Raw genomic sequence first — 20,332 nt, forward strand, 5'->3', positions numbered from 1 at the left:
CCCTCTTCTTAAGTTACATAAAGATTTTTTTGGCGAACATAAATTATACCCAGTCGGAAAATAATTGCATTTTGGCAATCATTTGTTGTTATTAGCGTTCATGACCATGGCTCACGTGCTTGCTTCTGGTAAGCAGTTTCTACGGTTTTTAGGCTTTATGTATATACCTAGGTATAACATTTATTAATTCCAATTGCTCTAGGATTAGTCTCCTGGGTAGTATTTTCTTCTTTTCTGTCTTGCTATTTTAATTCTTTTCCTTCAAACAGTAAAGAATTGAACACGGGTGGCTGCACCAATAGTCATGGCCTTCGAGTCCTGTTTGGTCACCCTATTGCTGAAGTGAGAACTGCAAATATGCTAGGTTGCAATATAGAGAAGAAAGAGAAAGAAAAGAAATGGAAGGAAGAGAAGGAATGGCTGTTTACAGACCGCAGTGGGGCTTTTTCTTCGGCGCTACATTAGGCAATCGGCGTGCCCCGACGGTGGTCTTCGCCAACGCCAGCAGGCGGTATGGTAACTAATATCTTATATTACAAAGTCTATATCTATCTATATGTCTATCTGTCGGGTATATGTTTCTCCCGTCTATTCCACCTCGTTTTCTTTGAAGAAGCTGAGCACCGCTGTGATTCCATGTCAGTCTGGCAATGACTACAAATAAACAAGTAATAAACTTGAAATATTAATAAAAATAATTAGAAATTGATAAACGTACCTTGTCGGAACTCTTCCGGCTTTTCTGAAATGACCCAGTGTCCCGACTCAATATCGGCAATCTGCGCATTCGGAAAGAACTTCTTGATAGCAGGAACAGTCTTGTCGCTCACATATGTACTGTGAAGCCCGCGGATGAACAGAGTCGGCCCATTATACGTGACACCATCACTGAAAGGGAAAAAGGCCATATCATCAAGAGCCGATCCCAAGATATCTAGGGGGACACGGAACTTGAGCGCGTGGTTGGCACTCTCAGGGTCGCGAATCAGATTTGTTAGGAGGAACTGGCGGATTGGGAGGGCCTAGCACATTATCAGCGGATAAAATCTATTTTTTCTGCGGATTGGCGGCATTTTACAGATTCATATTTAGCCAGGATCTCATCAGCCTCGCTCTGCTTGGTCACACCGGCAGCCTCGATTTCTTTCATGCCCTTGACGTATCCGGAGAAGGAGGATCCAAGTCGGGCGTTGACGGGGCGTTGTCAACGGGAATTAAGCCTGCGATGGTTTCGGGTGATCGTAATGCCAAAGTCATAGCTGTTTTTGCGCCCCTGGTATAGTCAGCGGAGGACACGCGTCGACTTGTTGGGGGTAACGGCCTAATAGACGTACATCGAATGGCCAATTAGAACGGTCTTCCCAAGACGATGCTGTCTGACGAAGCCCGCGACATCTTCTGCAAGGGAATCATACGTATGCTCTTGAGCATGGCCCGTGTCGCCGTGATTCCGAAGATCCTAGGCAGATGTTACTTAATATTCAGTTCCAGTGATTGGTTGATGCATACAACAATATAGATGTCCCGGTTCAAGTCGCGTGCCAGAGCTCTGCTATAACATGAGTCCTCAATACGCATCAATAATTTTATAGTATAACGCACTTGCTTATACTTCGATTGTTTCTTTTTGAACCAAACAAGCCATGCATAAAAATGATAGGTTGTCCACTGGGCTGTCCGTTTGACGAGGGCGGTTCAATTCGTTGATATGACAATTCTACTTGCTGGAAATTTGAAGCAGAGAAGGTCCTTCTCTGGCGACTCCAGCATTGCCGTACCGCACCTCTTAGTGGCGTCGATGAGAGCATGTTGAGTTGTTCAGTGGACTGAATGATCGAGAGTATGACTGATTGTTGCTTATCATCTTTGATCTCGGAGAAGAATCCGCACATGATAAGGATCACGTGGCGATAAGGAATGGACAAGAAAAGAAATGAATAATCAACTCAGATTTTCGATTTAGTTTACTTATACTATGTTCATCGATAAGGTATACAAATCTAACCGCCAACTCTATTATTGTTCGACCGGCTCGTCCAACAATTTGGGCACATTCTCTACCAAATAGTCCACAATCGCATCGGGACCGCGCTCTACCTGCAATCCGTAGGGAATGGCGTGTGTCTTGATACCAGGGCGCAGCCTCTTAGCCGTAGAAATGATTTCGGCGGCTTGTTCAGCCGTCCACATGGACGCGCAGAACTAGTTATTTTTGCCTCTTGTGAGAAACATGCTCAAGTTGAAGAAAAGGTGGGAGGTCTTACCAGGACCTCGGGTTGATACTCCTTGACCTTGGCCTCGACTTCTTCGACTTCTGTCATAATTCGTCAGTCTGGTCACCACGCACAAAAATTTTGCAAACAGAGTACGTACTCTCGCAGTTGTCTACGTGGATAATCGTATACCGATCTTTGAGTGCTTCGGCCAAACGACCAATCAGCTTTTTGGCTCTTTCCGGGGCGGTGTTAACAGTGATAAGCCGGAATGGGCCTCTTGGTTGTGAATCTGCCATGGTGAATGTGGAGGAAATAATTTATGTTGTATAGTCTTTTTTGCGCGCGTTGAAAGTGTCAGTAGCTTTTATATACATATTTAGCTACAGTGACGGATATAGATCGGTTCTTCTCCGTGGTCGGCGTGGGGATAAGAACTTTGCCGGCTGCTCCCCCACTCAATCGGCTGGAGTACGTTATGGTTTATATATGAGGGTGTTGTATGCAGACACTCTAAGGAAAGAAGAGTGAAATAAATAAAAATTTGGATCGTCTCGTATTGCGTGGTTCATTGTCCTACTTGTTTACAAAAAGTGTGGAATTGGGAAAGTCTTCGTTGTATTCCGATTTGCATACATAATTCGGCATCTAATTCACGGTTTTCATGTTACGCAGCTTAGCTACAATGGCATCGTCATTTTCTCGTGCGTGCACAGTATGAATTATGAGATTATTGTATGCTGACGTGACCAGGTCTCGTGCGATTCGTTCCCAAGTCTGACCCCTCCAAAATCTTCATTGGAGAACCCGTTGACACCAAAGTCGATGTTGGAGTGGCTCTTTACGAAGGCAAGGACGTTCAGGTGAAGCGGTTTTCTGGCTCCTCCATCCTAGAACCTGGTGAGAAGACCGATGGGGTAGAAAGTATCAAAACACTCCTCTCGCCACTGGCTCAGAAAGAGGTTGGCACAATCCGTTGCATCGGCTTAAATGTACGGACATCCCAATATTCAACTCAGATTTACACAAGCAGTGTAAAAAAAGTGTAAAAAGCCATGGCTAACATTTAGCCCACCTAGTATGTCTCTCATGCTGCCGAAATGGGACTCGCACTACCTGAAATCCCAACTGTCTTCCTCAAGCCCGCCACTGCGCTGTCAGACCCCTGGCCAGCGCTGTCGATTCTACCCAAAATCACACAGAAGGATAACACCGGTGACTACGAGTCTGAGCTAGCAATCATAATTGGAAAAGATGCAAAGAATGTCTCCGAGGCGGATGCTCTGGACTATGTTCTCGGATACACAGCAGCCAACGACGTTTCGAGTCGGACATCACAGAATAAGCAAAGCCAGTGGTGTTTCTCGAAGGGCTTCGACAGTTCCTGCCCATTAGGTGTGTGCAGTCCTGTAAGATATGTGATTATAACCGCTGAATTTTTCTTTCTAGGCCCTGTTGTCGCATCAAGCGCGCATGTCTCTGATGCATCTAAACTTCGCATTCGTGGAGCTAAGAACGGCGCTGTTGTGCAAGACTGCGGCCTCACGTAAGTCACTGCCTGCTTCACCTATAATTATTCTTACTAAAGTTCAGCTGCTTCCACAGAGATATGATCTTCACTGTATCCCAGCTTGTCAGCTTCCTTTCTCAAGGCACAACCCTGCCGGCGGGCACCGTCATTCTAACAGGCACGCCGCCCGGTGTTGGAGCAGCCAAGAAGCCGCCGCAATTCCTCAAGGAGGGTGATGAATTCCGCGTCTCGGTGGAACCGTATATTGGTACGCTGATCACTCAGTTCAAGAATGAAGAGTGACTTCAATCCTATACAATATCATACATGGCGGTTGATGTATGGGGAAGAAAAGTGGGGGGCTTAAATATTTACCCGCCGTTGGTTACTACTCTATCTGCATATCTAAATATTCTTGAATATAGACAGACTCGGGTATTCCGAGGAATTAATTATCGCGAAACAATTCCAGCCATGCCTGCATGACGTGATCGAGAAGACCTTCATTCACGGACTAACTAAGATAAGATAATTCGGCTCCCAGATTGACCAGAACAATCTACTCTTTCCCAATAACCTTAGTAACCTCAACACCATCCTGCACATTATCAGTCAATCTCAAAGTTGGAAGAAGAAAAAAAGATGTATGAAGACTCACCACTCGGCCGGATCTGTGCTGGAATTTAGTAATACTCGTGTCATACAAGTACCCTGCATCTCCCGGAACATCTTCCAACTCCACATCTTCCACGCCTGACTTGATCGCCTTAATCAAGTCCTCTCCCTGCAGCACATTCCCCGGAAACCGATGCTCCTTCAACAGCGCGGCCTTCTGGGCCGGTGCCGCCCTGACCCATGCCAAATACTCGGGCGCGCCTGGCGTCAGACAGTTATCGGCAGCCAGCACCGAGACGCCCGGTTTCAGCAGCCCTAAGCTCTCGATCAGCCACAAGTCCGGCAGGTAGCGATCCTTCCAGTGATCCAGGAACAAGAACTCGATATGGTCAATAGAATTTTCCCTGACGAAGCGCGCGATAGACTTGTGGCTCGGGGCGACGAGGATAGTCACAATATCGCGCAGACCGGCGAGCTCAACAAGTTGATTGGCAACGGCAGCATTGACGGGGTTTATTTCTAGACTTAGGTAGCGTTTACCACCCACAGAGCGGAGTGCGTTGCCGAATAGGATGGCAGAGTACCCAATAAACCCGCCTAGCTCGACGACAGTCGAGGGTTTGCGTTCGACAATCAGGTTCTCGATGAATGGGCCCTTGTTGGGGCCGATCGTCATCATATGCCTCTCGGGAGCTGCTGAGAACTTGTCGATCTCGGCCAGTACGGCTTTGGGGTTGTTGCGGATAGAGTCGAGGTTTGGGAGGGAGAAGATGTGGTGAAGGAGATGAAGTTCTCGAAGATCCTGCATAGAAATTAGCGGTTTCGAGGACGTTTTCTTTAGCTAGGTAGTTACATCGTAAGAGCCTATGTAAGGGATGGTTGGTTTCGGCATGATGGACGACTTGATGTGTGTATTTGCCTATTGATTCACGATATATGATACCAAGTTGCAGTAACTAGAGATTTAATGAATTGAAATAATTGAATTCAGAAGCAGCCAGTCGCAATAATAAATCAAAGACCCCTCAGCCTCTATCGGCGCTTCCTTCTATATTGGTACTAGGATCGGGTATATCGATGGATTTACGCGTTTTCCTTGCGTCTTCATATGTCAAGAGTGGGACTTGTAAACGTTTTCGCCGAGCAGTCACGACTTTACTGTTACTAGGGGTGTATGGTAAAGATTTAATGTATCAGAGACCGGTCTATTTTATATGTTGAAATAATTTACGCCGGAGGCGGGGTTAACGCCTCCTTGACCTCGCTGACATTCACAGCAAGTCCCTCCACTTTCTCCGAGGCAGCAGTGTAGGAGGGCTGGAATGGGTCCTCCTTCAAAAACTCGTTTCCTTCGGGAAGCATATTGACGAAGTCGGCGCCAGGGCTAGGCCAGGCATAGTCGACCCATTCTGGGCCAATAATCAATCGAACACCAGTCGCCAACTCGGTTATCTGAGCCGGCCCATTCCTGTCTTCTTCGGCTTTGTCTAAAACGTCTCGATATATCCGTACACTCTCTTCTAACTCCTGCAGTGAACTGACACCCAGAACGCTAACCCCTCGCCGTTCGCCGGTGCCGAGGTAGGCTGTAGACGGGTCTACTGAGTTCAATGGGATACCTGATGCACCAACAGAGGATGCCTCTTTCATCCAAGACTCCAGCCCATAACGAATAGCCACCGCCTCAAGCTTTTCGTTTTTCGCATTCACCCATTGCCCCGCCTTGCTAATGGCGCTTCTCAGTCCGTTGGGTGCAGGATGCCAGTCCCCATGAGCTCCCACGGGGACTCCCTGATTACGCAATAGGCCCATTCCCAAGAGAGACGCATTAGGAACGACATCCACACCTGCGGCGCGAAGGCGATGTAGCCCTTTTGTCAAAAGCGTAGTATTCTGTAGAGTATAGTTGGCGTATGACATGACCACATCCAGAGGCTCGCCCGTCTCTTTCAGTACAAGTTCCGATAAAGAGCACAAAACGTCTACTGGATACCCCGATATACCGACATATTGAAGAGTCCCCTCCGTATCACGAATCCGACGAAGTTCGCGGACGGCTTCCACCACCTCGCCAGGGCTAACAAATTCCACGTCATGACAGTAAACGACGTCTAAATAATCAGTCCGTAACCTTTTCAAGCTTCGTCTGACGCTGTATCTAACAAAAGCCGGCGAATAGTCGAATGATGAGCCCGCTATTCGGCCCACCTTGGTGAGCAGGCGGTATGTGTGGCGGGGAAAGTCTTTCCGCACGTAATCTGTGCTCAAAGCACGACCGAGGATTTCTTCTGAGGGACCGTAGTATGGAGAGGTGTCAAAGGCTCTGATTCCGAGAGTCATGGCATGATGCACGATATTCGTCGTCGGCAGAGAAAAAGGGTCTTCGTTGTATTGATGGTTGAACGTGGCGGTACCGAGGATGAGAGGTGGGAGCTCTGCGGAGAGCGGCGTAGAGGAGCGGCCCATATTTTGGATTTATGGGTATTTGATGAATTACCCAGCCCAGGCTTTTCGTAATTATAGTGAATTTCAGGAGTTGAAGAATGGTCCAGGTCAGAAGAAAGTAGTGGGGGTATTGCAACCCTGAGAGAAAAAGTCCGATAAGGAATAGTCAGTCCTTCCGATAAGCCGATAACGCTCGTCCGTTTCACATGCGCTGACCAGCTGATAAACAAACCATGTTAATTCTATTCAAGAGTATCGCTTAGTCAAATTATTCAAAAACAAATGTATGAAATTCTCAATCAACCCGATTCACCCTGCATTGGAGATTGTGGGCAGCCCCATGGGGCCCGATGGCGCCATCGTTCGAGGTTCCAGGATCGACGGGAGTGGCGATCACTATCATCATCCTTAGAACCAGGTGGTGTAGTATTACTCACTGGCAGAGAGTAATCAATTTATTGCAAGGGCACAGCCAGTTAGGCTGGTGAATTAAAATACGGAAGAATCATTATTTCCTGGAATTGGGTTTAAGAACCTTGCTCGCCGAGAGTTGTACTTGTCAATTTCACGTGAGCATTTGCCAGAGATCTGCATTGGCGGTAAGATATTCTACCTGTCTGAAGAGTCTGAGAGATACTGCCAGTTCTACGAGCAAATATCCTCTTACCACTACTGACACCAAAGTGAGTATAGTGACGGATTATGTCTACTGAGGTGCTTAATTCATATGCTTGCCATGTTCCAAGTTCATTGAGTATATTACAATATACAGTAGATCAACAGCTCGATCAAAAGCTAAGTAGTATGGTTATCACATCAAATATCACCGCATTCATAACAGCCCATCTCTCAATGATATAAGTCTCGGAGGAGCTCGTATGTACTGTCCATTTCGCGTCCAGACCAAGAAACGGTTCTGCAGCCACCCATGCTGTGAAGAAAACCAAAAATAAAAAACGCCATGCTATGCAATGACAGGAGAATGAAAGCAGGTGCCAGTCGCCCACAAATATGATACAGTTCTCTAACATGCTGAATTGAGGAAGAAAGGAGATTTTCGATGTGGAGAACAGGACCAGAGCCATGCCCACTGGTCCCGTCTGGGACTGAGGCCAATAGCGTTGTCCTACCGGTCCTTGTACACTTTCGGATTCCAACCCTCTTTCATCTCTTTGTCAGTTTTGACTTTGCGTTCGGCTTCGCGGATCTCCATCTCAATGCGTTCTCGGGCGCGGAGGATCTTGCTTTGGAGGTAAAAGCTGCCGCCTTTTTGCGGGTCGTTCAGGTCGAATAACTTCTTGAATCGTCCCATGACGTTCTCCATTTGTGCTTCGCCAGCCTGCGGGGGCTTGACGTTGAGGATTCTGCAGGCCTCATCGAGGGTCAGCCCGTTGGAGGCGTATGTGCTGGCACCGGTGATATTGCCCTTTTTGATCTCGGCAGCGTATTTAGAGCTTGCGGAAGCCTGCTTGTAGGCTTCCATAAAAGCACGCCCGAATACTCGTGTGCTGGTAACAACGATCGTGGTTAAAATGCGGTGCGCCTGTTCGAAACATGTTAGCAACGAGTCAGTCAGGAATTGAGGATGCAAAGGGCGCATTTGTGACGGCACTGCTAGAAATACACAACGTACCATTTTCCCCCGATGATGTGCTTCTCGCGAGAGAGGTTGAGAGTGAACAGTGCTGCTGATGGCGGATGGCGGATTCTCGTCGGCCTCGGAGAAGGAGAAAAAACTGGCGCCTTCCAAAGCGGACTAGCGTGCGCGTGTATCACGTGATATACCAAGATGCGTTTTACGCTTCCAGATAGAACGACGGTTCTACATATGTGTAGTTTCTAGCAACAAGTATTATTTTGCCCTAGAGAGGTTGTCTACCCTGACGGTCCTTCGATATCCATGCTCTGCCCAAGATCGACAGAAGCATCTGACATTGCCGCCTACAACCATATTTTAGTATGAATATGTAGACCAAATCCGCAGGTTCAGGTCAGTAGACTACGTTCTATACATAACATTTAATACTTAACATTAACATTCAACATTAATGTTAATACTAATGTACATTTTATATATAGATGTATATCGATTGACTGACGTAGTATGCCACGCTAGGCCAGACTAGGCTTTACCTAGGCAGAGACTTTTGTGGGGACCTCAGTGTGCAGCGTGTATCCTTCTGTTCTCTGGTCTATAGACTATACAATAACAATTACAAGAGTGGTTATTATTAAATAAGTAGCAGCGTAGCAGTTCCTCGCATCGGGCTGAGGCGAAGGAGAATAGTAAAATAATAATAAAGAAGAGTATTTACAAGTCGAGCGAATATGATGGAAACTGGTAAGGAAGGCGGTCACATGCTGATGCTCGGCTTTCCCCCGCAGCCGATGCGGATTGCTCTCGTTCAAACTGCTCTTACCAACGCATCAAATTTAATCTCACCCGACTAGCTCTGTAGCTTTGAACCCGTTTCTTGGACTGCCCACTCGTTCGCCTCTGCGTCTATTCCTACCTATCCTATTCTACCCCGACTGCTGGCTGTCTATGCGATGCGCCGCCCGCAATGATCCTTGATAGGCAGTGGACCAAATCTGTGGCTCTTGTGCATGGCAGCTCTTGGTATAGATACCCTTTTTCTACTCTTCTACTCTTCTCCTCCAGTCATCGATAGCTCACTCATGGATCTGCTTCTGACTCCCTTTTCAGAAACCCCGTGGATCGATTCCATGTCGCCGCCGTCGAATAACCTGTCCGACAATGGCGCGCAGTCCACTCCTCGCGACCCCAACCCTCCCACTGTGGCCCCCTTCTCTCCTACAACCATCGCCGGGTCGTCGCTGACATCTCGGCAACGGTCGAGCGTTATTGTCCATCGCAAGTCTCCTCTCTTGGTAGCCACACCGCCGACGGTCACGCGAGCGTTGGCGCACTCACATCCGTTCCTCCTGCCATTGAACAAACTCGTCAGCCTGTTGACCTGGTCCAGTGGAGATTCATGGGCTAGCTTCCTGCTTGTCGCTGGTTTCTGGGCCATTGTTCTTTATTCGGATGCCATCATCCTATACGCCGGGCCTATTTTGGTGGTCACGACATTGATATTGGGCATGTACTCGAGACGGTATTCACCGCTGTCATCTACCGGGGTAACAGGCGAGAAACATGGACATAAGAAGCAACCATCTCAACAGCTCTCGGCTCGGCATCAAAAGAGCCTGGATGATATCGTAGAGACGATGAGAGAGTTCACGACCCGTTGTAACATTCTTTTGGAGCCATTCTTGGAAATGACCGACTTTCTTTCCACTCAGAGCACTGCAACATCAGCGACTACGAGACCTGCGTTAACATCACTTCTGATTCGAATTATTTGTATTACGCCGATTTGGATTCTTCTTACACTCCCGCCATTCTACATCATCACCACCCGCCGAGTCGTGCTCACGGTCGGGACAATTATTCTTACATATCACTCTAGCCCTGCCCGCGTGTTCAGGGTTATCCTGTGGAGGTCTTTGGCTATCCGCCGTATTTGCAGTTTCCTGACCGGGCTGAGCTTTTCTGTCGAATCAAAGCAAGGCTCGGTTAAAGAGAAATCAACGGCTCGGTCTAAAAGCTATGCAACCGCAATTGCGGCGTCGAGTAAGGGAGATGGTGGAGTTCGGTTTACATTTATTGTCTATGAAAACCAGCGACGCTGGCTTGGCATCGGATGGACTTATTCTCTATTTCCTCACGAACGCTCCGCCTGGACGGACGAACATCTGAACAGCGTCCCGCCGAGAGACAACTTCGAACTGCCTGACGCAAAGGATGGCAATGCAGAATGGCGCTGGGTTGAAGGTAGCGAATGGCGCATTGAAGGCGGCGACGACTCCAGCGATGGGGGTGGCTGGATTTACTACGATAACAAAGTATGGCCTACATAGAGCGAACCTGACTGTTAGCTGACTTTCCTAGTGGCAAGATGGCCGTCGAGGCCAAGACAGCTGGAGCAAATATACTCGTCGTCGGAAGTGGTACCGGGACGCCGAGCTGGTGGAAGTCGAGGGGATGGCCAATGAAATGACAAACGATGCCGCCAGCATTACGGGTTCAACAGCTAGTGTCCGCAAGAGACGGTGGTTCGGCAACTCCAAGAACACGTCAACATCGCCGTCAAGCGTTTCTGTGAATTCTGTGAATCAGGACAAACCGGCTTTAGAGAAAGTAGCCAGCGCGAGTGCCACCTCGAGACCAGTTAGTATACAGCATTCTCGCACCACTTCGTTTAATAAATCCGCGGGTTACAGCAGCAGTCCTGGCCAGCAGAGCACGGCAAGCTCCTTACGGCGAACGTTGAGTAGCGGCGGCGATAGTCAGAGTATGCGAGAGCGGGAGATTGAGGACTCGCAGAATCGCCATGACCGATGGGCGACGCGTGCGAGCGGTGGCACTGAAAGAGTGGAGAGAGAGTTTGGGTTGGGAGATGATGTTAACATGGGGTTGAGTTAATTATTATTATTACTAGCATAAGATACCGAATCATCTATTACGCACGTTTTTCATACGACCCTCATATTAGATACATTTACCTATTGTAACTTGAATCAAATACACAAATTCGTAGTACACGGATCATATATCGCATCAGCAAATGATGTATCTAGTAGGTAAACTTCTGACCAACAAGCTCCTCACTCAACATCCACAATCTCTCCGCATTCACAGGATCGAGAGCATACTCCTCCGCATCGCCGTTGCTAACCACATTATTCACCATATACGAACCATTCCGCCCTGCTTCAGTCAGAACCAACCAACAAGAAAAAAACACATGATAGAAGAGAATAGATACCCGAAATACTCCCATCATACGTCGCCACAATCAGCGTAGCCGCTGTCTGACTCAGACTTCTCCAGTTCAGCTTCGGGTCTTGAATCAGACTCCCATCCTCGCGCATCCATCCTATACAAATATTAATAAAATAAAACAAAACTGAAAGATAAAAAAAAAAAAAACTCGAAATATGGTGCTAAGGGTAAATGGGTAGGGTACCAGCTTTCATCATCTCCTCATCTTTCAAATGTCTAGCTATCCCCGTCAAGATTCGCCCGGGGTACAGACTAAACGCCTCAACGCCCTTGTCGCTGAGTTTCTGCGCGAGCGAGACGGAGAAGAGCATATTGGCTGTTTTGCTCTGGCCGTATGCCGCCCATTTATCGTAGTCTTGTCCGTTCTATCCCATCAGTCAACTACCGTACCATAAACTCAACATTTCGTTCAAATTCAAAATGGGGGGGGTGTGTATTCGGTATACATTGAACCCTATATCATCAAACCGCACCGGCCCCCTCTTATGTCCCGCACTGCTCACATTCACAACCCGCAACGTACCCGCCGAGCTGAGCACGCGCGGTAGAACTAGGTTCGTGAAGAGGAAATGCCCGATGTGGTTCGTGCCAAACTGCAACTCGATGCCGTCCGCTGTCGTTGCGTACGGCGACGCCATGACGCCGGCGCTATTGACCAGGTGGGTGATTGGGTCTGGATAGCTGTTTACTTCTGCGGCGGCCTGGCGGATACTTTCTTGGGATGAGAGGTCGAGGACGAGCAGTTTTATGGTGGGTGCATGTGCAGTGGTGGAGAGGATGGTGTCTTGGGCGGTTTTTAGGGATGAGATGTTTCGGCCTGCTAGAATGAGGAGGTTGGGCTTGTGTTGTGATATGTGGAGGGCTGCGGTGAAGCCGATGCTGCCGGGGGTTACGCCGGTGATGAGGGCTGGATGTATTATTTCAGTAACAATTGATTTTGGTGGTGGAAGAGGAGGTGTGTTGGGAGTACCGTTGCTCCCTTTGATTTGGCCAGAGAGGATCTGGGATACTTCCTCGCCAGTTGACTGTGCTGAAAACGCCATATTCATCTCAATATCAATTGATGATTATCTGATTCTGGAGGAGCAGGTCAGAAGTCGAGGTGAATGGTACCGAGGGCATTCTTATACTTCTACATTCACGGGGTTAATGCTAATCCCGAATCAAGGAATATACAATAAACTCCGTTAAAAGGGAATATATATTGAACATGAATATCATACCTTGATTCACCTTCAAATGTTGAGGTAACTTAGGGCTAGGTGGCAAGCAGCCAATCAGCGGCAGAATAAAGCCGAATGACATGACCCACTTGGCTTTATCCAATGTATACACTATATACTATATACCACATGTACACGTATGGAGATAGCGGAGTAACTAGTGTGCATTTAGACAACCCATTAGCTGTTAGGGACAGGCCATGTATATCGAGTTAGCAAGGCTGGTATGGTCTGGAGTCTGGTGGTGGTTATAGTCGGACAATGCACATATAGTATATAGACGATTACCGATGTATGTTTATGTTACATACGTAGGTTATCCTTCGACCGTTCTACTTGCAAGGGTAGACCCGTTAGCTTACATATGTATTACATGGTTACCGCTACTAATTAATATAGGGTCGACATTAGAATTCGGTTAATCAATTGATATATATCCAGGATAATCTGAATAGTCGACTCGCAAAGCCCTAACAGGGAAATAAACCCGATGAACCCTTGCCATTCGGTCCAATATAACTTATATTAATGATTACTCAAACTTCAGCCCGATGACACGACTACATGACACGCCTGACGCGACACGACGCGTTCGGTGTGCCAACATCTTAGCAGAGCTACTATAGACCCCGCGATTAAGTTCGCCCGCCCAAAACGCGACCCAGACTTGCCGTAGACACGGCTCGCTACTAACAACAAACATACGGATTGAGTAGCATGATTGAGTCATTGTAGAGTTAGTCTGCGACCAAGATTGTCGAAGGATTAGAAACCGGTTTTAGGGCTATAGTCTGGTTCCATGGTTCGGCTATACTCACTTACAGTTGATACGTACTCGACATCGAAGTATTGTAATTACGACTAGTAGAGGAGATACAACTTGAATGATCTGGAGTGATTGAAGGATTAGTGATTAGAGACCAAACTTCTGGATCATCCCATCCACATCCTCATCCCCAATCGCATCAATCTTCCCCTTCGCAACCCTCTCGACGGCGTCATCAATAGGCTCATCACCATTCAACAAATCCACCCATCCCTCCGCGTCCTCACTCGCAAGCAACCGATCCGCCACAATCGCGACATTCTCCCTCGACACATTCCTGTCACCAATGGGGATCTGGCCGAGACTGACCTTGCCGGTGGCTGGTTCATCCGTCAGCGTGCCGGGTCTGAGGTTGATACTCTGAAAGCGCCTCTTCGGGTCCCTGCGTTTCGTGACCGCCGCCAGCGCAGTCTGCAGTTGGTCTGCTTCCCACTTTGCCTTGCAGTAATCGGGCAGAATCGAGTCCCACAGCTTCAACGTGCGGTCCCAGTCGGCACTGGAGAACCACGATGGCCGGGTCTTGCGGCTGCCCAGGTGCGAGATTAGCAGGAATTTGCGCACCTGCGGCGTCGCGAAGGAGCTGGTGATGAAGTGTTTGGCGGCGTCTTGGTCGACGGCGTAGGTGCGCTGGACGCCACCTTTGCCGCCGGCACCTGTACACGATTTTAATCTTTAGACCGTATATAAGTGAAGGAAGGACGTACCAGCAGCCCAAACTACATACTCCGGGCTGACTTTATCTAGAATCGCCTGTGCGTCAGCGACGCTCTTGATGTCGTCTAGGCTGGACACTAGCACAGAGACTTTCCCGGGTTTGCCTTGTCCGAGCTTGAGGATCTCGGCTTCGTGGTCTGGGTTGCGGATCACGCTGGTCACGTTCCAGGAGCGCGCGAGCAGGAGCGGCGTGAGATAGAGGGCGATTTTGCCGTGGCCACCAAGGAGGAGGACTTGCGGGACAGACATGATTCTTCTTTTTTTTCCCTTGTTCTTTTTCTTATTCCTTGTTGTAAGTGGTGATAATGATGATTTTAGATGATGGCGATGGATGTAGAGGGAGGCTTGATGCGGGGCAGATGGCGTCACTCAGCCCACTCGACGCAGATCGCCGCATTCGGCGGTGCGCATTGCTGAGAATCATATTCGACGTGTCATAATAGTAATTGAAAACTGGATCTGGCGAGTGGCTGAGGTGTCTGATGAGAAGGATCCAAGGTTGTTGACTCTGGGAAGGTGCTAGCAGTGGTCAGTAGTAATGAGTTTACTGGTTAGTTGGGTCTGGGGGCGGGCCTTAGCAAGCTTAAAGGCACAATAATATCGATAATATTCAATAATGAACTGACCAGTACAAGACCGCATTATAGACTAGTACAACTATGTGAATCACAGCCTAATCCACTTAATAATACTCCGTAGAGAGTTGAGACTGTCAAAGCATGTCAAAGCATGTCAAAGCGTGTACCATCCACATGGCAGACACCAGGCTAGCACCTTGCATAGCCGATCGAGCGTCGATTGCCGTAGGATCGCAAACCATAATATTCCACTAATAATGATAAATAATGCAGGATCAGCATTCTATTCTACAGTTCAGCTTCTCGGTGGTTGCAACGGCGGAAGGTAGCGACGCGGAGTTATGGAATTACTATAGTTGGTACGTTTATTAATAATATGACAAGGATGATGTTCACAGAAAACTCTGCATGCTGATCATTCCGATTCTCCCGATTATTATTCCTTCAGGAACGGCAGGTGGTAAGCGACAGCCGCACAATTCCAGATTAGTTCACTTTCCAGGCAAGGCAAGACAAGGCAAGGACCGGGAGAATTACAAAAAGCATGTTTACTGAATTCTCCATAGTATAGGTGAGTAGTACTCCAGAGAGTAGATACAGTGAGGATGATAAAGAGATGGTCCAGGCCTTCGCACCCATGGTACGGGCTGAACTCTAAGCATTCATCACCAAACATAGTTTCAACGCGACAAGCCGCAATTGGCTGATTTGGGGTAATAATAATGAATATTAATATTCCAATGAGAAGAATCACTGCAGTCGCATAGTCGCATAGTCGCATAAGTCGCCTGCTTGCAACGACTCGTCCGCGCTGATTGGCGCGTTGCGACACGATGAAACACGCGAAGGGAATGGCGCATAGAGTTTGGCCACTGGCTCAGGAGAGAGACTCGCATAGCAATAAGCCATAAAGCAGGTGGATGAGTATTATAATGATATGATCATGTCGATTAAGAGGTACAGACTCTGATTATGATGTATGTATGTATATATGTATGCATGTACTCCGGAATGCAGCGCGGATAATTACTTCTACCGTGCAAAACTGCTTGGATAAGTAATTAACTATTGGGGGCAGCCTGCGACGACCCGCTGCATGCGTCCAAGAACGGGCTAGTCAGGGGCACGGCCACTGCCGCTGCTCTCCATGGTTAGCCCCAATACCGGATGATACGGTGATACAATGCGTATTCGACAATAACTCGGGGAGTTATTAGGAGGATATCAATTATTCCGTAGATCGATGATATCATGACTTTAGTGTAGTAGGTTCAAGAGTACATATCTAGCTATATACATGTCTATGTCAATGTGTATATGTGTGTATTCATATATGCATTCCTGGTTGCCGCGCGACTCATCAATATCAATATGAATGAATGCTGTCACGGGGCATGTCCAAAAGGTTCTTTCTATGCAAGGGAGAGAAGGTCACACATGATCGAATTGATATTCACGGATCCAAGGCTTGTTACCGAACCATATTTTGGAGTGGATAGGACTATATTATCATTCATAATAATAAATTATTACGTAGATGGAACATTATAGTGCGTACAATATGTAAATAGTAGTATTATATTATATTTCCGATGAAGAGCCGAATAGACTATTCATCGGCATGCTTGAACATGCGTAAGAGTTGAATTTACAATACGGTAATGCAATGATACTCGTATTAAGATTTAATCATAATCTTGGACAGGGGCGGGACGGGCCACTCAGGACCAGCGTGGCAGACGCTACCGCCCGCTAAGCAAGGGGGACCTGGTCTCCGGAGCCCCTAAAAGCCTCTTACAGCCCCTAAAAGCGCCTAACGGAGGCTAATGGCCAGCTGCGAAACGGCTGTGGGGTGGATAGTACTTGACAATAATAATAATATTGTATTGATGTATTGATGTATTGTATTAACGCAGAATGGAGTTGATCGCCCCTGTTCTCGACCGCTCGCCGAACCGTACTCCGTAGATTTTTTTCATTTCCATTTTCATTTTCGATTTCTCGTATGGACGGCCTGTCGAACTCCGCTAGTAACTAGTAACAGGCTAACAGCCATCGCCCGTCCAAGCAGCTGGGATTCGCTTCTGGAAGGCTAAGTTAGTAAAGTGATCCCGGAGCCTGCAGTCACTTACCCGACCAGTCACCACGCTATCCTGTCTACTCTCACTCACCACTAGCCGGCCTCCTTGTCTCCCATCTCTTTTCTCTTCTCTTTCTCTCTTCTCTTTTCCTCCACCACGCTCCCCGTCCGACCTCAATAGCTAATGCGACAACTGCGCTGCTCTGTTTTCGTTAGCTGTCGCCTCGACTGGCTGTGCCGTTTCTAGTCAATTGATCCTCGCATAACTGCCGTTCCCACTGGACCGGTTCTGCTGCACTGCACATACACCCTCGCTCCACCACACCACGCTTTGCATTGCAGCTAGCATTCTTGCCAATCAGTAATTAATTACTGCAACTCCGCCTCTTTGCTGCATGAGAGCACAGGGGAAGATACATTGTCATCCTGATCACAGATATGAAGCTTGCGAGTGCTTAACCTCCAGCTGTGATTCTGTTTGAGGGATGGTAACACATTGACTGTGTTGATAACGTTCGGACGAGCTCAATTACTCTCGATTACTCTCGATTACTTCTTCACTCGGTCCGGTATCGATATTGTGATTCTTATCCAAACATGAACAAATTCAGGAGAGCCAAAAAGGCCAAGGAGAACGATGAGGTCGAGGCCTTCCCCTCCTTCATGGGCACCAAATCGAAGAAGAGCAAGAAAGGAGAGGTCGAACCAATGCCAAATTTCAATCTCGATGATGCTCTTCCCTCGACAGACAACTTTCGCACCAGTCTGCTGATGCCTAATCTCTCCGCCAGATTCAGTATGCTGCGAGAACAGGACGACCCGACCACCAAGGTTGGCAAAGCCAATGATGACAGCGTCCTCTTTCCGAAGCGAGCCTCGCGCTTGAACCTGTTCGGCCACAACCCAAGCTCGCTAGCTGACATCTCCGAAGTCTCCTCGATTGACGGACGATCGTCCTTCAATATTGCGCGAACAAACTCGTATGCCTCTGCCGACGAGGTTACAGACGACTCGTCGTCGACACACGGCGGTATCATGAACCGGAAGAGACTTGGTGAAGGGAACAATCTTTTTGGCGGTCGTCAAAAGGTATACAAGATTCCTGTTAGCAGCACTGGGAAAGACGTTTCTGGCATGAAAGGAAAGACCGTCTATGAGGATGATGTCCATCTGTCAGCATTTCAGAAACTGCGACTGAAGGAGAAGGAAAATAGAATGCACACAGAGGTAACAGTCGATGAACTGCGCGACTTGTTAACACCCGAGTACGAAGATGGCCAGTCAGCCTTCCTAGCTAAGCGAACGACCTCTTCTTCAACCACCTCTGGCCACTCCAATCCTCGCACATCTACCGCTGCAACTTCAATCGACGAACAATCCACCTCAACCGGCTCGAACAATGCTCCAACGTCCCCTATCAAATCAACTTGGGTGCCACCTAACTTGCATGGGCATGTTAATAAAACCCGCCGTCTTTATGGACAAAGTCTTGTGCAGACAGCTCAGGATCAGCAGTCCTCAGCCTTGTCGCGACTAGAGAGCATCAGCAGACAAGGTTCGCGCGCCGGAACTCCAGAGCTGCCTCGTCTCAATCGAACATTCTCCAGGAGTGCTACAAACTTGAATGAACGCCGGCAACGGGTTTCGCCAGTGAATCCCCAGTCTTCAGGATTCCGTACCTACAGCCCGGTGGCATCAAACTCGCCTCAACTTGAAACTGCCGATATCCAGCAAGACCGAATGTCGGCCGGCAGTGGCATTTCTCCTGGAGGATACGGTGTTGTCCCTCCCCTTAGTCCTCCCGTGAGCGACAATGAAGAGGCCGCTTCGCTGAATGCCCACTTGCAGCCAGAGGACCGCGGGAAAGCAACTGCTATGGGACTATTCAATAAACCCAGCGGCCCTTATGATGAACAGCAATTCATGAGACGCCAGCTGCAGATGCATGAAGGCCGTAGCACACCCCCAGTTATGACTAGGCAGTCACCTTCAAACAGCATCTCCAAACCCGATGCAGCAGCGGCAGCAGCCCGGGCAAGAGGATTTTCAAATTCTAGCTACCGCTCCAAAGCAGAGTCCGCTTCATCACGATATAGCGATGACCTTCCGAATTCAAGAGCCCACAGCACAAGAGATTCGTCGCCTGCCAGAGCTAACCCCGGTACATTCTTGGCGATGGATGCTAGCGACTCTGAAGGACTGGCTGGTGATGAGCCGCCCCTGAGAAAGGTTTCTTCAGTTAAATCCCAGGCTTTTGATGGCATTCATCCCGCTTTCCGCTCCCGCCCTGCATCGAGAGATTCCGATGTGGCCTACGAATCTCCTGATATCCCTGAATTCAAATACTCTGACCACCGCGACTTGAACCCTATCCAAGAAACCCAAACCAGTCCACCGTCTCCTATCCTTGAAGAAGCTTCTGAAAGAGCGCAAGACTCCCCGACCCTCGGCCCTACTGGTCTCGGTTTATCCAGCATGATCCGTGCTCACTTGAGACATGACAGCATGCAGTCCAATTATCCTCCACCTTCCCCGAGAACGCCTAACCATCAGGAGATGCCTCCACTGAATCTGAACGAGACCCCCAGAGAAACTCACGACGTTCCAAGCAACAATCATCATGCCCATCAAAACACAACCAGTCCGAAGCCTCCGTCTTATCCACCTCCACAGCCCCCATCGGGATTTTCTAGTGTAGCTTTGAGAGCCAAGCAACTTCGTGACCAGGCCGCTGCTTTGCGAGAGCATAATGATATGCTTGAGTCAGACCAGCGCTCTCAACCTGCTCCATCTCAACAAAATTCGAATATGAGGCACCGCCGAGGCAGCAGCACCGAAACGCAAAAGGAACGCGAAGAGTTCGCGCATGAGCTAGCCGAAAGGAGAAGACGAGTGCAAGAGAATCTGCACCGCATCGATAGCCGGTCAAATAGCCCTGCTTCAGGAAGGCAGACGCCAGACGTTGGGGGGATTAGGACGAGCAACGCTTTTTCAGTGCTGAAAAACCGCACCACCAAGAACGCTCCGCAAGACCGGAATGCTCCTACGCCGAAGGCATTGAAAAAGCTTGGAATTGGCAGTGCATCAATGAACTCATCTACCCCTTCTCTTGACTCTTGGAGGGACGATGAGCCACCACGCAGCCTGGGCAATCATTCAAATTCAAGCTCCCCTCAAATCGGCTCTGCACCTCAGCGGAGAGCGCCGTCTCGAACCACCAGCTATGGCAGCCATGAAGAACCGACTGACCCAGTTTCGAGCCGCACAGCGTCCCCA

At 48.5% G+C, this 20,332-nt stretch overlaps 10 protein-coding genes across 10 annotated transcripts; 3 read left to right on the forward strand and 7 right to left on the reverse strand.

Annotated features, from left to right (window-relative positions):
- The first annotated feature begins 43 nt into the window (after nucleotides 1–43).
- Nucleotides 44–476, forward strand: BGW36DRAFT_387757 (uncharacterized protein). Its single transcript, XM_046217157.1, has 2 exons — nucleotides 44–128; nucleotides 203–476. Exons 1-2 carry the CDS (start codon nucleotides 101–103, stop codon nucleotides 463–465), a joined length of 291 nt encoding a protein of 96 aa, XP_046067231.1. The 5' UTR covers nucleotides 44–100; the 3' UTR covers nucleotides 466–476.
- Nucleotides 477–1,841, reverse strand: BGW36DRAFT_419709 (putative proline iminopeptidase). Its single transcript, XM_046219471.1, has 7 exons — nucleotides 1,603–1,841; nucleotides 1,510–1,549; nucleotides 1,335–1,459; nucleotides 1,210–1,273; nucleotides 1,079–1,153; nucleotides 719–1,022; nucleotides 477–626 (listed from the first exon to the last, which is right to left on the reverse strand). Exons 1-7 carry the CDS (start codon nucleotides 1,806–1,808, stop codon nucleotides 589–591), a joined length of 852 nt encoding a protein of 283 aa, XP_046067232.1. The 5' UTR covers nucleotides 1,809–1,841; the 3' UTR covers nucleotides 477–588.
- Nucleotides 1,842–1,934: 93 nt separating this feature from the next.
- BGW36DRAFT_387761 (uncharacterized protein) lies at nucleotides 1,935–2,632 on the reverse strand. Its single transcript, XM_046217158.1, has 3 exons — nucleotides 2,374–2,632; nucleotides 2,265–2,314; nucleotides 1,935–2,202 (listed from the first exon to the last, which is right to left on the reverse strand). Exons 1-3 carry the CDS (start codon nucleotides 2,510–2,512, stop codon nucleotides 2,017–2,019), a joined length of 375 nt encoding a protein of 124 aa, XP_046067233.1. The 5' UTR covers nucleotides 2,513–2,632; the 3' UTR covers nucleotides 1,935–2,016.
- Nucleotides 2,633–2,741: 109 nt separating this feature from the next.
- BGW36DRAFT_387763 (fumarylacetoacetate hydrolase family protein) lies at nucleotides 2,742–4,029 on the forward strand (the record flags this gene model as incomplete). The annotated part of the gene is made up of 5 exons (XM_046217159.1): nucleotides 2,742–2,917; nucleotides 2,967–3,205; nucleotides 3,293–3,608; nucleotides 3,663–3,759; nucleotides 3,819–4,029. Exons 1-5 carry the CDS (start codon nucleotides 2,878–2,880, stop codon nucleotides 4,024–4,026), a joined length of 900 nt encoding a protein of 299 aa, XP_046067234.1. The 5' UTR covers nucleotides 2,742–2,877.
- A 113-nt stretch (nucleotides 4,030–4,142) lies between these two features.
- BGW36DRAFT_387765 (putative O-methyltransferase) lies at nucleotides 4,143–5,292 on the reverse strand. The gene is made up of 2 exons (XM_046217160.1): nucleotides 5,192–5,292; nucleotides 4,143–5,140 (listed from the first exon to the last, which is right to left on the reverse strand). Exons 1-2 carry the CDS (start codon nucleotides 5,228–5,230, stop codon nucleotides 4,283–4,285), a joined length of 897 nt encoding a protein of 298 aa, XP_046067235.1. The 5' UTR covers nucleotides 5,231–5,292; the 3' UTR covers nucleotides 4,143–4,282.
- Nucleotides 5,293–7,060, reverse strand: BGW36DRAFT_387767 (putative L-galactose dehydrogenase (L-GalDH)). Its single transcript, XM_046217161.1, has one exon. The coding sequence runs from the start codon at nucleotides 6,802–6,804 to the stop codon at nucleotides 5,566–5,568; it is 1,239 nt and encodes a 412-aa protein (XP_046067236.1). The 5' UTR covers nucleotides 6,805–7,060; the 3' UTR covers nucleotides 5,293–5,565.
- Nucleotides 7,061–7,409: 349 nt separating this feature from the next.
- On the reverse strand, nucleotides 7,410–8,540 carry BGW36DRAFT_387768 (cochaperone Pam16). Its single transcript, XM_046217162.1, has 2 exons — nucleotides 8,417–8,540; nucleotides 7,410–8,326 (listed from the first exon to the last, which is right to left on the reverse strand). Exons 1-2 carry the CDS (start codon nucleotides 8,417–8,419, stop codon nucleotides 7,910–7,912), a joined length of 420 nt encoding a protein of 139 aa, XP_046067237.1. The 5' UTR covers nucleotides 8,420–8,540; the 3' UTR covers nucleotides 7,410–7,909.
- A 970-nt stretch (nucleotides 8,541–9,510) lies between these two features.
- Nucleotides 9,511–11,275, forward strand: BGW36DRAFT_305519 (integral peroxisomal membrane peroxin-domain-containing protein; the record flags this gene model as incomplete). Its single annotated transcript, XM_046212075.1, has 2 exons — nucleotides 9,511–10,695; nucleotides 10,742–11,275. The coding sequence occupies 2 exons, from the start codon at nucleotides 9,511–9,513 to the stop codon at nucleotides 11,273–11,275; spliced, it is 1,719 nt and encodes a 572-aa protein (XP_046067238.1).
- A 117-nt stretch (nucleotides 11,276–11,392) lies between these two features.
- On the reverse strand, nucleotides 11,393–12,818 carry BGW36DRAFT_327349 (short-chain dehydrogenase). Its single transcript, XM_046212753.1, has 6 exons — nucleotides 12,766–12,818; nucleotides 12,606–12,712; nucleotides 12,082–12,542; nucleotides 11,820–12,000; nucleotides 11,619–11,729; nucleotides 11,393–11,560 (listed from the first exon to the last, which is right to left on the reverse strand). The coding sequence occupies exons 2-6, from the start codon at nucleotides 12,682–12,684 to the stop codon at nucleotides 11,427–11,429; spliced, it is 966 nt and encodes a 321-aa protein (XP_046067239.1). The 5' UTR covers nucleotides 12,685–12,712; nucleotides 12,766–12,818; the 3' UTR covers nucleotides 11,393–11,426.
- A 726-nt stretch (nucleotides 12,819–13,544) lies between these two features.
- Nucleotides 13,545–15,072, reverse strand: BGW36DRAFT_387775 (uncharacterized protein). Its single transcript, XM_046217163.1, has 2 exons — nucleotides 14,389–15,072; nucleotides 13,545–14,337 (listed from the first exon to the last, which is right to left on the reverse strand). The coding sequence occupies exons 1-2, from the start codon at nucleotides 14,645–14,647 to the stop codon at nucleotides 13,772–13,774; spliced, it is 825 nt and encodes a 274-aa protein (XP_046067240.1). The 5' UTR covers nucleotides 14,648–15,072; the 3' UTR covers nucleotides 13,545–13,771.
- Between the last annotated feature and the right edge of the window lie 5,260 nt (nucleotides 15,073–20,332).

This window comes from Talaromyces proteolyticus, assembly GCF_021365285.1.
Source record: "Talaromyces proteolyticus strain PMI_201 chromosome Unknown BGW36scaffold_12, whole genome shotgun sequence".
NCBI classification, from domain to species: Eukaryota; Fungi; Ascomycota; class Eurotiomycetes; order Eurotiales; family Trichocomaceae; genus Talaromyces; species Talaromyces proteolyticus.

What these genes read in the sequence shown, in the direction of transcription:
- BGW36DRAFT_387757 (XM_046217157.1), top strand. Translation starts at nt 101, where the DNA reads ATGACCATGGCTCACGTGCTTGCTTCTG. An exon ending in GGCTCACGTGCTTGCTTCTG is followed by an intron (nt 129 to 202) that starts GTAAGCAGTTTC and finishes CAATTGCTCTAG; the next exon opens with GATTAGTCTCCTGGGTAGTA.
- BGW36DRAFT_419709 (XM_046219471.1), bottom strand. Translation starts at nt 1,808, where the DNA reads ATGCTCTCATCGACGCCACTAAGAGGTGCGGTACGGCAATGCTGGAGT. An exon ending in ACCGGGACATCTATATTGTT is followed by an intron (nt 1,460 to 1,509) that starts GTATGCATCAAC and finishes ACATCTGCCTAG; the next exon opens with GATCTTCGGAATCACGGCGA. An exon ending in TCCTGGCTAAATATGAATCT is followed by an intron (nt 1,023 to 1,078) that starts GTAAAATGCCGC and finishes ATAATGTGCTAG; the next exon opens with GCCCTCCCAATCCGCCAGTT.
- BGW36DRAFT_387761 (XM_046217158.1), bottom strand. Translation starts at nt 2,512, where the DNA reads ATGGCAGATTCACAACCAAGAGGCCCATTCCGGCTTATCACTGTTAAC. An exon ending in CCACGTAGACAACTGCGAGA is followed by an intron (nt 2,315 to 2,373) that starts GTACGTACTCTG and finishes GAATTATGACAG; the next exon opens with AAGTCGAAGAAGTCGAGGCC. An exon ending in AGTATCAACCCGAGGTCCTG is followed by an intron (nt 2,203 to 2,264) that starts GTAAGACCTCCC and finishes AAAAATAACTAG; the next exon opens with TTCTGCGCGTCCATGTGGAC.
- BGW36DRAFT_387765 (XM_046217160.1), bottom strand. Translation starts at nt 5,230, where the DNA reads ATGCCGAAACCAACCATCCCTTACATAGGCTCTTACGAT. An exon ending in CTTACATAGGCTCTTACGAT is followed by an intron (nt 5,141 to 5,191) that starts GTAACTACCTAG and finishes ATTTCTATGCAG; the next exon opens with GATCTTCGAGAACTTCATCT.
- BGW36DRAFT_387767 (XM_046217161.1), bottom strand. Translation starts at nt 6,804, where the DNA reads ATGGGCCGCTCCTCTACGCCGCTCTCCGCAGAGCTCCCACCTCTCATC.
- BGW36DRAFT_327349 (XM_046212753.1), bottom strand. Translation starts at nt 12,684, where the DNA reads ATGAATATGGCGTTTTCAGCACAGTCAACTGGCGAGGAAGTATCCCAG. An exon ending in CCAAATCAAAGGGAGCAACG is followed by an intron (nt 12,543 to 12,605) that starts GTACTCCCAACA and finishes TAATACATCCAG; the next exon opens with CCCTCATCACCGGCGTAACC. An exon ending in GTATGATGGGAGTATTTCGG is followed by an intron (nt 11,561 to 11,618) that starts GTATCTATTCTC and finishes TGACTGAAGCAG; the next exon opens with GGCGGAATGGTTCGTATATG.
- BGW36DRAFT_387775 (XM_046217163.1), bottom strand. Translation starts at nt 14,647, where the DNA reads ATGTCTGTCCCGCAAGTCCTCCTCCTTGGTGGCCACGGCAAAATCGCC. An exon ending in GTATGTAGTTTGGGCTGCTG is followed by an intron (nt 14,338 to 14,388) that starts GTACGTCCTTCC and finishes AATCGTGTACAG; the next exon opens with GTGCCGGCGGCAAAGGTGGC.